The sequence below is a fragment of the Oncorhynchus nerka genome, linkage group LG24 (assembly GCF_034236695.1).
Source record: "Oncorhynchus nerka isolate Pitt River linkage group LG24, Oner_Uvic_2.0, whole genome shotgun sequence".
Lineage (NCBI taxonomy): Eukaryota > Metazoa > Chordata > Actinopteri > Salmoniformes > Salmonidae > Oncorhynchus > Oncorhynchus nerka.
The window spans coordinates 65,955,254-65,969,801 of record NC_088419.1 but is presented as its reverse complement, the minus strand read 5'-3'; the positions used below and the strand labels follow the sequence as shown (position 1 = coordinate 65,969,801).

At 42.9% G+C, this 14,548-nt stretch overlaps 1 protein-coding gene across 4 annotated transcripts in view; it reads right to left on the bottom strand.

Moving 5' to 3' along the window:
- ect2 (epithelial cell transforming 2) overlaps positions 1–12,786 on the bottom strand; it is a 36,194-nt gene extending 23,408 nt beyond the window's left edge. The window contains exons 1-17 of one of the 4 annotated variants that reach the window (XM_029632787.2): positions 12,447–12,786; positions 11,394–11,552; positions 11,167–11,246; positions 9,893–9,985; positions 9,128–9,310; positions 8,369–8,458; positions 8,128–8,235; positions 5,750–5,823; positions 4,977–5,107; positions 4,679–4,794; positions 4,242–4,304; positions 3,558–3,783; positions 2,477–2,601; positions 1,244–1,363; positions 954–1,022; positions 763–873; positions 466–562 (exon numbers count right to left, since the gene is read on the bottom strand). In XM_029632787.2, the coding sequence (XP_029488647.2) occupies positions 466–562; positions 763–873; positions 954–1,022; positions 1,244–1,363; positions 2,477–2,601; positions 3,558–3,783; positions 4,242–4,304; positions 4,679–4,794; positions 4,977–5,107; positions 5,750–5,823; positions 8,128–8,235; positions 8,369–8,458; positions 9,128–9,310; positions 9,893–9,985; positions 11,167–11,246; positions 11,394–11,523 (1,816 nt within the window). In that variant the 5' untranslated portion in view covers positions 11,524–11,552; positions 12,447–12,786. The remainder of the gene's footprint in view (positions 1–465; positions 563–762; positions 874–953; positions 1,023–1,243; positions 1,364–2,476; positions 2,602–3,557; positions 3,784–4,241; positions 4,305–4,678; positions 4,795–4,976; positions 5,108–5,749; positions 5,824–8,127; positions 8,236–8,368; positions 8,459–9,127; positions 9,311–9,892; positions 9,986–11,166; positions 11,247–11,393; positions 11,553–12,446) is intronic. The other 3 variants (XM_029632790.2, XM_029632788.2, XM_029632791.2) reach the window with 3 other exon arrangements.
- Between the last annotated feature and the right edge of the window lie 1,762 nt (positions 12,787–14,548).

Sequence of the window (14,548 nt, the reverse complement as noted above, 5' to 3'; positions counted from 1 at the left end):
CGGAGCACTTTGCTGATACTGTTTCAAAAAAGTGCAGTTGGCGCTAGTTTTTTAGGAGTTGAAAAATAAATGAGGTTGTGATGGAAAGCTGGTCTTTTTAACAAGGGCCAATAAAAGTGCTTTCAAAGTGTTTCCCGCGTTTCCTTAAAGCGGACTCCCCTTTGCATGCACAACAAACTAAGCCTAGTACTGCCTTGATAGAATTCAGACAAATTGACAGGCACGATCCGCTCAGTCAGTTTACGACATGACACATTTGATAGAAGTAACAGAAATACTACAACTGAACCGTTTTTAATGTTGTAGTATCTAAAAAGTACCACAGTTTCGCGATACCGTGCAACACTTCTTCATACTGCAGCTGAGGAGAATGCATTGCAATTAGTACTTCTATCATAGCACATATGCAGCATGTTGCTCAACATGTGGCTGTCAAGTGTGAGCAGTGTGTGTGGTGTAGTCTACCGTTGAGAAGGAGGGCAACGCTTGGCAGTCTCTGCACGGGGCGAATCAGAAGCTCCACCAGCTTCTGCCGCCCACACTCGGGCTTCGACTGATTGATCTGGAGGCAAGAAAACACTAATGTTGAAGGAGAGGAGACCTGACAGATGTCGCAAACTACTCATATAAACATGCTCAGAGTTTCTCAAAGCTTACTTCACATAAAGAGATGAGAAATGAATGATCTTCAACATGAGGCATATGGTAACTTCAAAACCCACACCCACATGGATGTATACACGAATGTATAGTCTCACATACCTTGAGGAAAGCATGGAAACGTGGCTTCTGCTTCTCACACCTGACTATCGTATCCTTGCTCATCTCAAAGAAGTTGACGAATGGTGGGTAAGCCTTCACCAGGTCTTTAGACTGACAGAGAGAAAGGAACAGTCAGTATGTCCAAAATGGCTAAATACAACATAGTCAGAACAAAGGCTTGTTATACTCACGTATTTGAGAATGATGTCCCCGACACTCTTGTCCTCAGACCAGTCCATAACCAGCACTTCCAGATCGGCCTGTCAAAACAACCCAATAAGCAGAGACACACAGAGGGCCTTTATATGACTACTGCAGACTGAACTCTTGTTCAGGTCATTAGGGCGAAGCACAATAGGCCCAGCGTCCTCCAGGTTTGGCCGGGGTAGGCCGTCATTGTAAATAAGAATTTGTTCTTAACTGACTTGCCTAGTAAAAAATAAATAAAAACTTTGGATATTTCCAGGAGAGAAGTGCTTACCTTTATCCTGGTGTGTACATCATAGATCTCTGGGATGCTGCCAAAGATGGTCTTGATTTCTTCCTGAGCCAAAATGGGTCCTCCAACTTGGTCTTCCTTTTCCAGGGGGAGTTTGAACAACTATAGGAATAGACATTTCAGGTGAGACACAGCCCAGATCCCACTATTCCCTTAATCAATACACACACCCCCCAATACAGATACCATTGACTTATGCATGGGTGGAGAAGTCAACCAACTGGCTGTGAAACAAGTGGTTTAGATAAGGCCTCACGATTTCAGACTGAATATTACAACCAGAATGTCATAAAAAACAGACACTAAATCTATTTTCAGCATTGGGGAAGAGAAAAATATTTATAGAGTGCAGGTATGTATTAAATATAACAAGCCAACCTCCCTTCCCATCTAATCAAAGACTTAGAAAACACCCAAACAATAGGTCTTTAATCTAATCAACTACCAGGAATTAATCCCATTAAAATTCCTGTGATCTAGCCAAGCTATATTCAGCTTTCCCTGTAAAAGGTATAAAAAGAGGCTCTAAATGGCTTTTAATTACAATTTGTTCTAATAAAAACACATTTTAACGAGCGCCCAACGTGTGAATCATAATAGAAAATTAGTATTCAAGCCCACTCTTGGCAGATCAGCTTATCTGCGAACTTCAGAAGGCAGTGGACATGAGGTCGACCTGTCAGCAGTCAGTGTTAAAGACCATTTGATGTGAAGATTGCCATCTGTCTCATCTGAGCTTGCATGGTGTAGTGGACATGGGGCAGAGGACATAATACTACTGGTTACTTCATAAGACTGGTGGTGGATGACCAGGCGTGGGTGAAAGTGAGCACAGGTGACTTAGGGGTGAGTGAGCTAAGGAATGGGTACATTATTTTTGGCATAGTGATGTTTGCTTAACCAGAGAGTGAGCGAGGACATTCCATTCTACTGGTATCATAGTAATGCTATAGCAAGCAGCGAGAGATGGAGAGCTGCCAAAGTGGGAGCAATGAGACAAGGAAAGGCCTGAGGCTTGGATCGATGAGCAACAGAGTGAGTGGTGTGGTGTGAGTGGGAGCCTGCCTTCCTTGCTGACAGTCCTGACGCTCATAATCCTATTCATTTTCTCCCCCACTGGTCACTGGACTCAGGCACCGGTGGGACAGCCTGATAAGGACCCTAGCATCCCCGGTGGTGTTATGTGAAACCATGTCCACAGCAGCAGCAACAAACCTGCATGACTGTGGTGAGAATATCCACATAGTTGCTCTCTGTCTGGTATAACTCCTTGGAGACCTGCCATCTTGCAGACTGCTTCAGGACAGCAGGTGTAGAGCTCTTCGACGGCCGGGAGTGTTCTGGGAAAGTGCCAGAGAGAGTCAAGAAGTGAATATTGATTGAGACAGTGGAGAAAAACATGTTGTTTTCTTCGACAACACACAATCCAGAACTTTTGTACTTTTTGACTTCCTGTATGTCTCATAGTTGAGGAAATAAGAGTATATTGTCTGACATGCAAAGTGAGAGCTACTCTGTGGAAGCGTTGGGCTTTTGTCTTAGCTAGCGAGAATCGTTTGAGAAGGCAACAAGTGTATTTCATATCATCTTACCCTCAAATCAACTCTGAGCTTTAACAATCTACTATTCTTCCTCTTGTACCTCTTTGATCAGCAAGACAGCACAAAAAAAAAAAAACTTATAATACAGTTTCTAATATAATGCAAAATCAGATTCCATCACAGTGACAGTTCAACTGAGTGACCTGTCTTCTCCTGGCCTGCGCTAAGATAGAGTGACTCCTGTGACGAGTCCATCCATGAAGCCTCCTCCGTCTCTGTGGCCTGGGCCGGCTGGGGGCATGGGAGGCCCTCTCGTGTGCCGGTCTCCTGCTGAGGGGTAGGGGTGCTAGTGCAGTGGAAGGTCCACTCTTGGTCTGCCCCCCTACTCCTCTCTCTGGCACTCCTCATCCTCCTCTGCCTGCTGGTCTCAGCAAATACACTCATACGCCTGCTGTGCTCTACACTGTTCTCTGAAAGACAGGGTGTTCAGTCTCATTGGGGGGGGGGGTTCAAACAGAATAGCAGAGCGTGTTGCTTCTTCCTGCATCCCTCTGCAACCAGCAGTGACTGTCCCCAGTCTATGACAGGGCCCTGATTACAACTGACGTGAGACCCTAATTATGCTATAAACCCTGTCTCTTTTTGCCTGCAATAACTTTTAACGAGGACAGAGGGGCTTATTAACAACCGTCAAAGTGTTCCGAGAACTGTGACATGACGTCTGGCTGATTATGAGTGACTATGGCTCCTCTCACCTGCCAGGGCCTTGCAGGTCTCTGGGGTGTTGGAGATGTCCAGCAGAGAACCAATGGACAGGGAGTGCTCGGCAGAAGGCCTCTTGCGGGGGGGAGGGAAGGGGGAGATCTCCGTCTCCTTGGTGAGCTGGGCCAGAGTGTCCCTCAGACGCCTCCTCTTCCGGTTACTGTTGGGTGTGTTGAGGGACAGCAGGGACACAGCCTTCTTCATCACAGGACTGTCCATCTGAGAGTAGGAGAGTAGCAGAAACATGGGCATGACGGATGAAGGTGTATGGAGATAACAAGTTTGACGAAACCCCCACACTGATAATTTCACCTAGTTTATTAAGCAAAGCAGTGACGTGGAAGTGTACGGACTACATCTACATGCACACAACTACAATTGGGAATAGTCAGATTTATATAATAGTTTGATCAAATTGTTAAGATGGTTTTTAAGACTACATGCTGAGAGACTTTGAAAAATGCAGTAAAACTTTATATTACAGCAACTAAATTATTTTTGTGGAGCCTATTTGATTCTGAGTTGGGACAAAGTGTTTTTGATTTTCCTAGCCCACTTCACTGGCACCACAGAGGGAGACTCGTGAGGATGTGTGCGACACAGGTATAGAATATCAGCAGTGTCCATTCCACTGTAGAGATTTCTGCATATATCGGACTGACTCAGACAGAACTTACCTTCTCATAGAAGTACATGGACTCCCCTGCTCTGGCATCCATCTGTATGCTCCCCCAGAACCACTTGAACAGTCAAAGAAACAGAGTATTGATACAAGGCAGGGAACACCAGTGTTGACTCTCTCTGTTCAAATTACGTGCCTTGTCGAAAGGAAAATAAAATATTGATCCATCCAAGTCAGTATATCAATACAACTAAACACATTGAATAGAAATACTTATTTTACATACGGTTTGGAAAAATAACAATTCTTATTTTCCAAGACTCGACAGTACGTATTAGAAAAACGCATTAATTTGAGGTGCATAAATGCCTGAATTTCAGGTAGTATGCTTCAGTCAGACAAACTGTTCATATGTTGTTGTTTTTTATGTTTATTTCTGCCTCCCCCCGGTTCAGTGATGTAAGCTGACATCTACCACATTGAAGTGCTCACCTCCTGTTTGACAACATAAAGTCTCTTTGACGGGACGAATGGCAGCTCCTTGACAGAGTTTTCCTCCACCACCATGTGAGTGCACTTCTCATCTCCAACCTCCAAGTAGCTGCCGCCTAGGAGAAACACATTAGGATTAAGGTTTTAGAAACTCCAAAAGGACTCCATAAAAATAAAACACTATTGAAGAGGAACATGTGCATGCAGAGCAGCTTTTGTAAAGACTAGACATAACAAATCAAAGAATTAAAAAAATATTGAAACGGTCTAATGAATCAGCAAGATCTCAGGCCAATACCATGTTTGACTGTCCTTTCCTCCATGTTGGTCTTGTCTTCGTCTGAGAAGCCCAGGAAGCTCAGTGCACAGTCTTGAAAGGGGGGAACTTTAAACTCTGTGCGGAACTCTTCATCTCCAGCATGGAACTTACTGTAGGAACAGGTGGTTGTCAGAACCTATGCATGTACACTGAGTACACAAAACATTAAGAACACCTGCCTTTTCCATGACAGACTGACCAAGTGAATCCATGTGAAAGCTATGATCCCTTATTGATGTTAGTTGTTAAAATCCACTTTAAAATCAGTGAAGATGAATGGGAGGAGACAGGTTAAATAAGAGTTTTTAATCCTTGAGACAATTGAGGCATGGATTGTGTATGTGTGCCATTCAGAGGGTGAACGGGCAAGACAAAACATGCAAGTGCCTTCGAACTGGGCATGTTAGTAGGTGCCAGGCGCACCGGTCTGTGTCAAGAACAGCAACGCTGCTGGGTTAACGCTCAACAGTTTCCTGTGTGTATCAATAATTGTCCACCACCCAAAGGACATCTAGCCAACTTATCACAACTGTCGGAAGCAATGAAGTCAACATGGGTCAGCTTCCCCGTGGAACGCTACCAACACTTGCACAGCCCATGCCCTGACAAATTGAGACTGTTCTGACGGAAAAGGGGGTGCAACTCAATATTAGGAAGGTGTTCCTAATGTTTTGTATACAATAGTGTAAGTTGATGTAGAAACAAGAATGTGAAGAGCACAATCAGGTCCATGAGCATGAGGAGGTACTTACACATCATCTCTATGCTCCCAGGCCTTATGGATCCATGTTGGGGTGAGGATGGGCGTGCCCATACACACAGCAAGCTATAAGAAACAGGTACACGTCACATTAGGAGAATGATTGATTGTTTAGAAATGTGTATTGAGGTTACTGGCCGCTGTAACATTAACCGCAGCACAGGGTGGTTATGGGTGTGTAAATAAATAAATATATACACTGCTCAAAAAAATAAAGGGAACACTAAAATAACACATCCTAGATCTGAATGAATGAAATATTCTTAAATACTTTTTTCTTTACATAGTTGAATGTGCCGACAACAAAATCATACAAAAATTATCAATGGAAATCAAATTTATCAACCCATGGAGGTCTGGATTTTGAGTCACACTCAAAATTAAAGTGAAAAACCACACTACAGGCTGATCCAACTTTGATGTAATGTCCTTAAAACAAGTCAAAATGAGGCTCAGTAGTGTGTGTGGCCTCCACGTGCCTGTATGACCTCCCTACAATGCCTGGGAATGCTCCTGATGAGGTGGCGGATGGTCTCCTGAGGGATCTCCTCCCAGACCTGGACTAAAGCATCCGCCAACTCCTGGAGAGTCTGTGGTGCAACGTGGCATTGGTGGATGGAGCGAGACATGTCCCAGATGTGCTCAATTGGATTCAGGTCTGGGGAACGGGCGGGAGAGTCCATAGCATCAATGCCTTCCTCTTACAGGAACTGCTGACACACTCCAGCCACATGAGGTCTAGCATTGTCTTGCATTAGGAGGAACCCAGGGCCAACAGCACCAGCATATGGTCTCACAGGGGGTCTGAGGATCTCATCTCGGTACCTAGTGGCAGTCAGGCTACCTCTGGCGAGCACATGGACGGCTGTGCAGCCCCCCAAAGAAATGCCACCCCACACCATGACTGACCCACCGCCAAACCGGTCATGCTGGAGGATGTTGCAGGCAGCAGAACCTTCTCCACGGCGTCTCCACTCTGTCACATGCTCAGTGTGAACCTGCTTTCATCTGTGAAGAGCACAGGGCGCCAGTGCTGAATTTGCCAATCTTGGTGTTCTCTGGCAAATGCCAAACGTCCTGCACGGTGTTGGGCTGTAAGCACAACCCCCACCTGTGGACGTCGGGCCCTCATACCACCCTCATGGAGTCTGTTTCTGACCGTTTGAGCAGATACATGCACATTGGTGGCCTGCTGGAGGTCATTTTGCAGGGCTCTGGCAGTGCTCCTCCTTGCACAAAGGCAGAAGTAGCGGTCCTGCTGCTGAGTGGTTGCCCTCCTACGGCCTCCTCCACGTCTCCTGATGTACTGGCCTGTCTCCTGGTAGCACCGCCATGCTCTGGACACTACGCTGACAGACACAGCAAACCTTCTTGCCACAGCTCGCATTGATGTGCCATCCTGGATGAGCTGCACTACCTGAGCCACTTGTGTGGGTTGTAGACTCCGTCTCATGCTACCACTAGAGTGAAAGCACCGCCAGCATTCAAAAGTGACCAAAACATCAGCCAGGAAGCATAGGAACTGAGAAGTGGCCTGGTCACCACCTGCAGAACCACTCCTTTATTGGGGGTGTCTTGCTAAATGCCTATAATTTCCACCTGTTGTCTATTCCATTTCAACAACAGCATGTGAAATTTATTGTCAATCAGTGTTGCTTCCTAAGTGGACAGTTTGATTTCACAGATGTGTGATTGACTTGGAGTTACATTGTGTTGTTTAAGTGTTCCCTTTATTTTTTTGAGCAGTGTAATATATATATATATATATATATATATATATATATATATATATATATATACACACATACACAAGGTACTGTAAGAGGTCACAAGTTTATTCTCCAAAGCTAAGGATGAAAAACGGCATGTGTATTGAAACCGCACTCATTCTTGTACTTTGATAAACAGTAAGACACCTTGCGATGTAAAACAGCTCCGTCCATCTGTTAAGAGAACAAAGCTACTTTTCATGTTTAAAGTGCTGGAGCAAAACATGACGAAACTAGTTAAGCATTCAATTCAGAAAAGGATGGGGTGTGGAGAAAAGCAAACAGAACTACAGAGAATCAATAAAAATAACAATTTCACAGTCAGCAAGTGAAATGTCATGTAACGAACAAAATAATCCAGAGTTAAGAGCGACTCCCTGAGGAGAATCTATCAAAAACACATCTTAAAAGAACCAATGAGGGAGTGTATTAGCACGCCGCGTGTTTTGATAGTTCAACAGCACAGTTTACACTAAGTTTGAAGATCTTCAGTTGAAAGTAAGGAAAAATTGGTGGCACAAAATCACAACTAAATCATATGGATTAGGCTTATACATGAGCTCTTCCAGATTGGAGGAAATGTTAGGGGTGTTTTACAAACCTTGTACTTCTCGCCATGAGTGGAGTATGCAATGAGATGGGTGACTTTAGTGCTGAAGTCCTTACGGATGGCGCCACCCATGTGATGCACCAGATTCACCAGGTTTTTCTGCAGGGGATAAACGAAAGTGACATTTGACACCAACATATCTCTCTTGGCATCAAAATAGCAAACAAACACAACATGTTGGCACTTAGTAGTGTTACAAATGACAAAATCAGTTTGAATGCATTCCACTTACAACTTCCTCTTCGCTGCGGAAACCAGTGAAACACAGTGACAAGTTGAGCATGGTGGTCGAGTATAAAGGACGAGAGGAAAATGGCAGGGGCTGTGGGAAACAAACATGGTTCTCATAAATCTCTGATACTGAAAACATTCCTCCACTGCTTGTATCAAATTCTAATATTTTGGGGGTGCTTTACTGGTCAGTAGCAAAGTGGTATGGTCTATGCATGTGTAAACATGTGTTCTGTATAACATCACAAACATCTCAAAGTTAACAGGCTCTATAGATAAGGGGAGAGAGATCCGGAGATAATTACTCATTCTGAATATTATGGACATATTTCATGCCTTTTGCATCAGTGTCTGTCCATGTTCAGTTTTTAGTGTTGAGATTTACTCCTCCATAGACCTAGCGTCATCTTAGAGCGGTGTCTGGTGAGATGTGCAGTGACCTGTGGCCAGTGGTGTGTTCATCTTCTGCAGTAATCGGACTGTGTTGAGCAGGTGCTCTGCTTAGACCCAGATAACAGTGACGCATTTCTCAGGGTTCATGGGAACAATCAAAACCTTCCTATAAATCGATTTAACTTCAAAGCACAACTTTCCCTGCGTTTTACTTCATCTTTCTGTAGCAGGCAGATGCTAAATTGCACCATAACAGTCAAAACATCAGTTCTTGAACCTGTGAGGAATGATCCATAGCTGAGCACTGAGTGCCATCCCTGAGTGATTGACGGTGTATATTTCAGGAGTGATTTGCTCATGTCCTTACCTCCTCTCGTCCCGCACAGTGCAGAACAACCGGGGGGCCCACAATCCGGTTGTCATGTTTGTAAAGGTAGCTGTAGTCAGGCGAGGCAAAGTCTGTGAGCACAAACACAGTCTCAAACTCTGTGTTTTCTCCGTCTCCAAACTCTTTGACATTGTCTGTCTTTATGCAAGGCACGTTGATATCCTGTGGATTAAAATATTGTTAATGAGAGCAGGGACACACAAGTAGTTCTTTGATATAAAAAGGAGTAATTGTATAATTATGAGGGGTATATCATATTGCAATATGAATTACTCATTTAAAGCACATTTAGGTGAGTTTAGAGCAAACAGGAACATTGAAGTTCAGGTACTTGAAAGCCGTTCCTTCATTTGCAGACACACACACTGCCGCACACCATGATGACATTCCTAAATGCCTTATCAAATGAATTGAGTGCTCACTCAGATGGTGTTATTTTGTTTTTGATTAACTCACTAAATTCATTCAAGAGCAGAAATTGAATCAAGAACACAAAAAGGTCAAATATTACTACCATACATCAGAGTACAGTGGACGAGAGTAATCAATAGTGTGAACGTGTTAGATCATTATGTTAAACATTTAGCTTGGACACCAGGTGTTAATAGAAATCTGTGACATTTAACAGTAATTGTGACGATACTGCTGCAGTTACACACAAATCACCCTGTGATTGCCCATGCAAAGACACTCCCTTGGTGCATTAAAACATGCAACACACTCCCAGTCCGGACAGACACATACCATATTGACTATAGATTTTATAAATTTCTCTCCAGCAACACCCGGTTCCCCTCCTTTAATCTTAACCACCGGAACTTCCATTATTCTCACGGCCTGTAAAATTAAGCATTAACGTCAAACTGGCGACACCAAACGGACAAATTCTCTGAACCAGGGGCCAGTGTCCTTGCAACCCAGAAGGTAAGGACTTCAAACAAATGTCAAGTGCAATCCAGGGGGAAAGTTCTGATATATTAAAAGTTCAAAGCAGCAGGATAACTTTTTTTTGTTAATTCAGTCCGATTAAACTGTTGGCGGATGTGACAGCAATAAAATTTGATTTGAGTAGTCACATACACATGGTTTGCAGTTGTTACTGCGAGTGTAGCGAAATGTTTGTGCCGACAGTGCAGCACTTATCTATGTACAGATTGTCCCACGAAATAGATCATTTAAAGAGGAAGTTCAAACATTTTCACATGTAGCCTTATTTTCAATCGTTCTGTGCATGTAGTTGATACCCCAAAATGTTAAATAAATATATTTTGTTAAAGACAAAATTGCTTGTTACATTTTGCAGTCATCACTTGCCATTGAATACAATGCAATTTTAAAATGTGTCTAAAGAATGTTGTAAAAATCTGCAAAACACTCAAACCAACTCCTATTACAACACAATCTCATTCTGGATAATGCCTCTGTACAATAAAAAAAATGTTTTAAGTTCTCTACTGTACCATAAATCCATGTTTGAATGATACTGTAAAAAAAAAAAAAAAAAATGCAAATATGGATTTACGAGGCAGTGGAAAATGTTGTTTTTTAATGGATGCAGAGGATTACCCTGAACAAGATTCTGATTATTCTTCAGATATGACAAGTTTCTCAGTTGTTCTCAAGGGTGAACCCATTTTTATTCCAGCAGTTAGGCTTGTGCTGTTTCACGTTCACAGACCAATCACATTTGCCCACTCTCCTCCCCTGACTCACACACAGACATGTCTCCTGTCCTGCCTTCACTATGAAAGCTTTGGCAGTAGTGGGTCTCTAAAGGCTATGGACAGGACAGAGTCTGAAGTTTAACTGGAGAACCTGGGTGAGATTCTTCTCATCTTGCCCAAAGCTAGACTTCTAAATATATAGGCTATATTAGTCCCACATTTATTTGTAATAACATTGACACATTGTAATCATTATCCTTAAAACAATAAAAACAATCACAAGAAACAAAACAATGCAATGTTTTCACAATGACAACCCATACAACTGGGCTCAGAACTATTAGGGCATGGTACCTGCAGTGCTTTAACAAGTGCTCCATTTTTGGCAGCTTCTCCCACAAGAACGACTCTGGTTTCGACACGATGCAGCATCTCTACAAGAAAATAGAGGACTAAGGGCTCAGTGAATCTCAAAGGTAATGTGAAAGCAATCATAGAAAGAAGTCTTTCCTGTTTTGAGTGACAGCCTCAGGTAAAAGGAAGTTAATATCCAACTGATTGAGAGAAGGGGAAACTCTTGCCTTCCATGTCTTCACAGTCCAAACTCAGGAATACATCCTTAGTAGTCTCAGCCAACCTGGAGTCATACACAGAGGAGTCCACCAGCAGGCTACGAGCCATCCCCAAAGTAACTATGCTGCTGTCAGCCATGGCAGTGTGACAGGGGTGGTGGCACAATCCTGTTCAAACAATCAAAAGTTAGGAGAGTCAGAGCTTGAGGAGAGAGTGAAGTGTCAACTGCCAAACTTGGAATAAAAAACGGAAACGAATGTTATGTTCTAGTCTGAACTAGGCCTGACTGTGCTGTTACAAAACCAACTAGCTTGGATGAGTGTAGTTGATCTGAGTGTTAACGTTAGAATCAAGATAGCAAGCTAGGCACATGATTACGATTGGTTTGTTTTCTAAGATTTAACGTTACATACAGTATCTGAATATTGGTAACTGTTAGCTAGCTAACGTTAGCTATGTGCACATTGGTGCAATGTCTAAATTGGTTTGAGCAAGTAAGAAGTTGGTCCACTAACGTTAGCTAACTAACTTCCAACTGCTGTTCTAAATGTATAACTACTTATCGTTATTCAGGCAGGGCATTTAAAGCGTTTTTGGTAGCTATCTTGGCATTTAACATTATTCGTACTTTAGCATTGTGACAACATCAGGAGTCGGTGTAACGTTAGCTATGCAGTGTGTCCCAAAGTTAGACGTACTCAGTCGATTTGAACTTTTTCTGTTGAAAGCAATATCCCATGGCCATGTACAAATACAGTAACATACATCAAGTTGTTAATCAAGGTTGTTGCTGTTACTTAGCTAGAAACAATGTGTGCGTTAACGTACAGTGGACAAACTTGTCAAAGGCTGAAGGAAGCAGGCTGGCTAACGTTAACAGTAGTTATATACATTACCCAACGTGTTGCTAGCGACCTGCTGAACAACTTTAGCTAGTTAATTAACGCGAGCTCACTTGTTAAACATGCTTGCTAGCAAGGTCAAAGGTGCATATTTTGTTAGCTAGCTACTTAATAATCATGGTTGCTGGGAGAAGTAAACAGAAACATCAAAGGACTTACCCAAAGCTTTGGAAATAACAAAAAAATAATCGCAGGTGACAGTTGTAAACTGGCTAGTCGACCAGTTCAGCTAGCGGTTGGCTAACTGAATTGACACTGCTACCTGCAGGTTATTCCTGTCTCTAAAAGTAAATATATATATATTATTTATATATATATGCGTTTGCGGTACAACAAACAAATATTTACGTAACTCCTGGTTTAAATCTTATCTAATGCATACTGAAAACGCGAAATTAACTGTGGTTGTCGGAATTAATTGTTTATCTGCATAATCCATTTTGTTTGGGACATTGTACGCCCGTGGACAACAAAGTTCGCTCAACCTGAATTCAAAAAGCAAGGCAAACGAGGCGGCTGTAATCTGATTGGACAAGAATGGGAATGCCTGAACGGAAGCAGCACTACGGGGCTTCTGATTGGCTCGTGGATTCAAACTACGATGCCCACTGACACTGCGGTGGACACGGGTTGACCACGATGGTCCACACACACCTTTTCATCAGAGATTCTTCAAATTCCCCGCTTCTATTATAAATCCCAACATAATAATAATTAATTGTTTAATCCATGTGTAACTCTGTGTTGTTGTCTGTTCACACTGCTATGCTTTATCTTGGCCAGGTCGCAGTTGCAAATGAGAACTTGTTCTCAACTAGCCTACCTGGTTAAATAAAGGTGAAATTAAAAAATAAAAAATAAAAAACTTGTAGTTAATTGAGATTTGGGACAATGGTCGTCTATATTACATACCTCTGCTTTTTTTCAAGCTACAATATTGTTGACCAAAATAATGAAGATAGTAGCCTGCCCTATTGCTGAGAACCTACCAATAACCTACCAAATGCCAACTGTTACAGTGCTGTTAATAAGTTAATAAGTATTGCATAAAGCTTCAAGTTCCTCACAGTACACATTGACAATCTGTAATGGTCCACCCACACAGACAGTGTGGTGAAGAAGGCGCAACAGCGCCTCTTCAAACTCAGGAGGCTGAAGAAATTTGGCTTGGCCCCTAAGACCCTCACAAACTTTTACAGATGCACAATTGAGAGAATCCTGTCGGGCTGTATCGCCACCTGGTACAGCAACTCCACCATCCGCAACCGCAGGGCTCTCCAGAGGGTGGTGCGGTCTGCCCAACACATCCCCAGGGGCACTGCCTGCCCTCCCGACACCTGCAGCACCCAATGTCACAGGAAGGCCAACAAGATAATCAAGGACATCAACCACCCCAGCCACGGCCTGTTCTCCCAGCTACCACCAGGAAGGAGAGGTCAATACATGTGCACCAAAGCTGGGACATAAAGACTGAAAAACAGCTTCTATCTCAAGGCCATCAGACTGTTAAATAGCCATCACTAGCCGGCTATCGCCTGGTTATTCACTGGACATTAGAAGATGCTGCCCTATATACATAGACATGGAATCACTGGTCACTTTAATAGTGGGACACTAGCCACTTTAATAATGTTTACATACTGCTTTACTAATTTTATATTTATATACTGTATTCTATTCTACTGTATTTTAGTCAATGCCACTGACATTGCTCATCCTAATATTTATATATTTCTTAATTCCATTCTTTTACTTTTAGATTTGTATGTATTGTTGTGAATTGTCAGATACTACTGCACTGTTGGAGCTAGGAACACAATTATTTCGCTACACCTGCAATAACATCTGCTAAATATATTTATGACCAATAACATTTGACTTGAGAAAGTTGCATTGTACATTCACAAGTGAGATAGGCTAGCACATAATTTATTCCTCTCCCCTGTTTCTAGGCTTACATGAAGAGGAGTGTGGAGCAACAAGACAGCGTCAACCTACGGTTTTCATTTCAGTCCCTCTCAGGCAAATCAACTTTCTCAGACTTGCACCCAGACAAGGCTTCAAGACAAAATACCGATAGTACATGCCTACCTCTTTGAACTGGCCAAGATTCCCTGGTGTCATCACTGAGAGTTTGTTCCTGGGGCCGATGCTCATGATTAATTCCTCCCAGCAGGCCCTTCTGGCTGCGGTGCAGAGTTTGTCTTCACAGAGCCTCTGGAAACCTGCACCAAGCCTGGAGGACAAAGTGATGAGCGCAA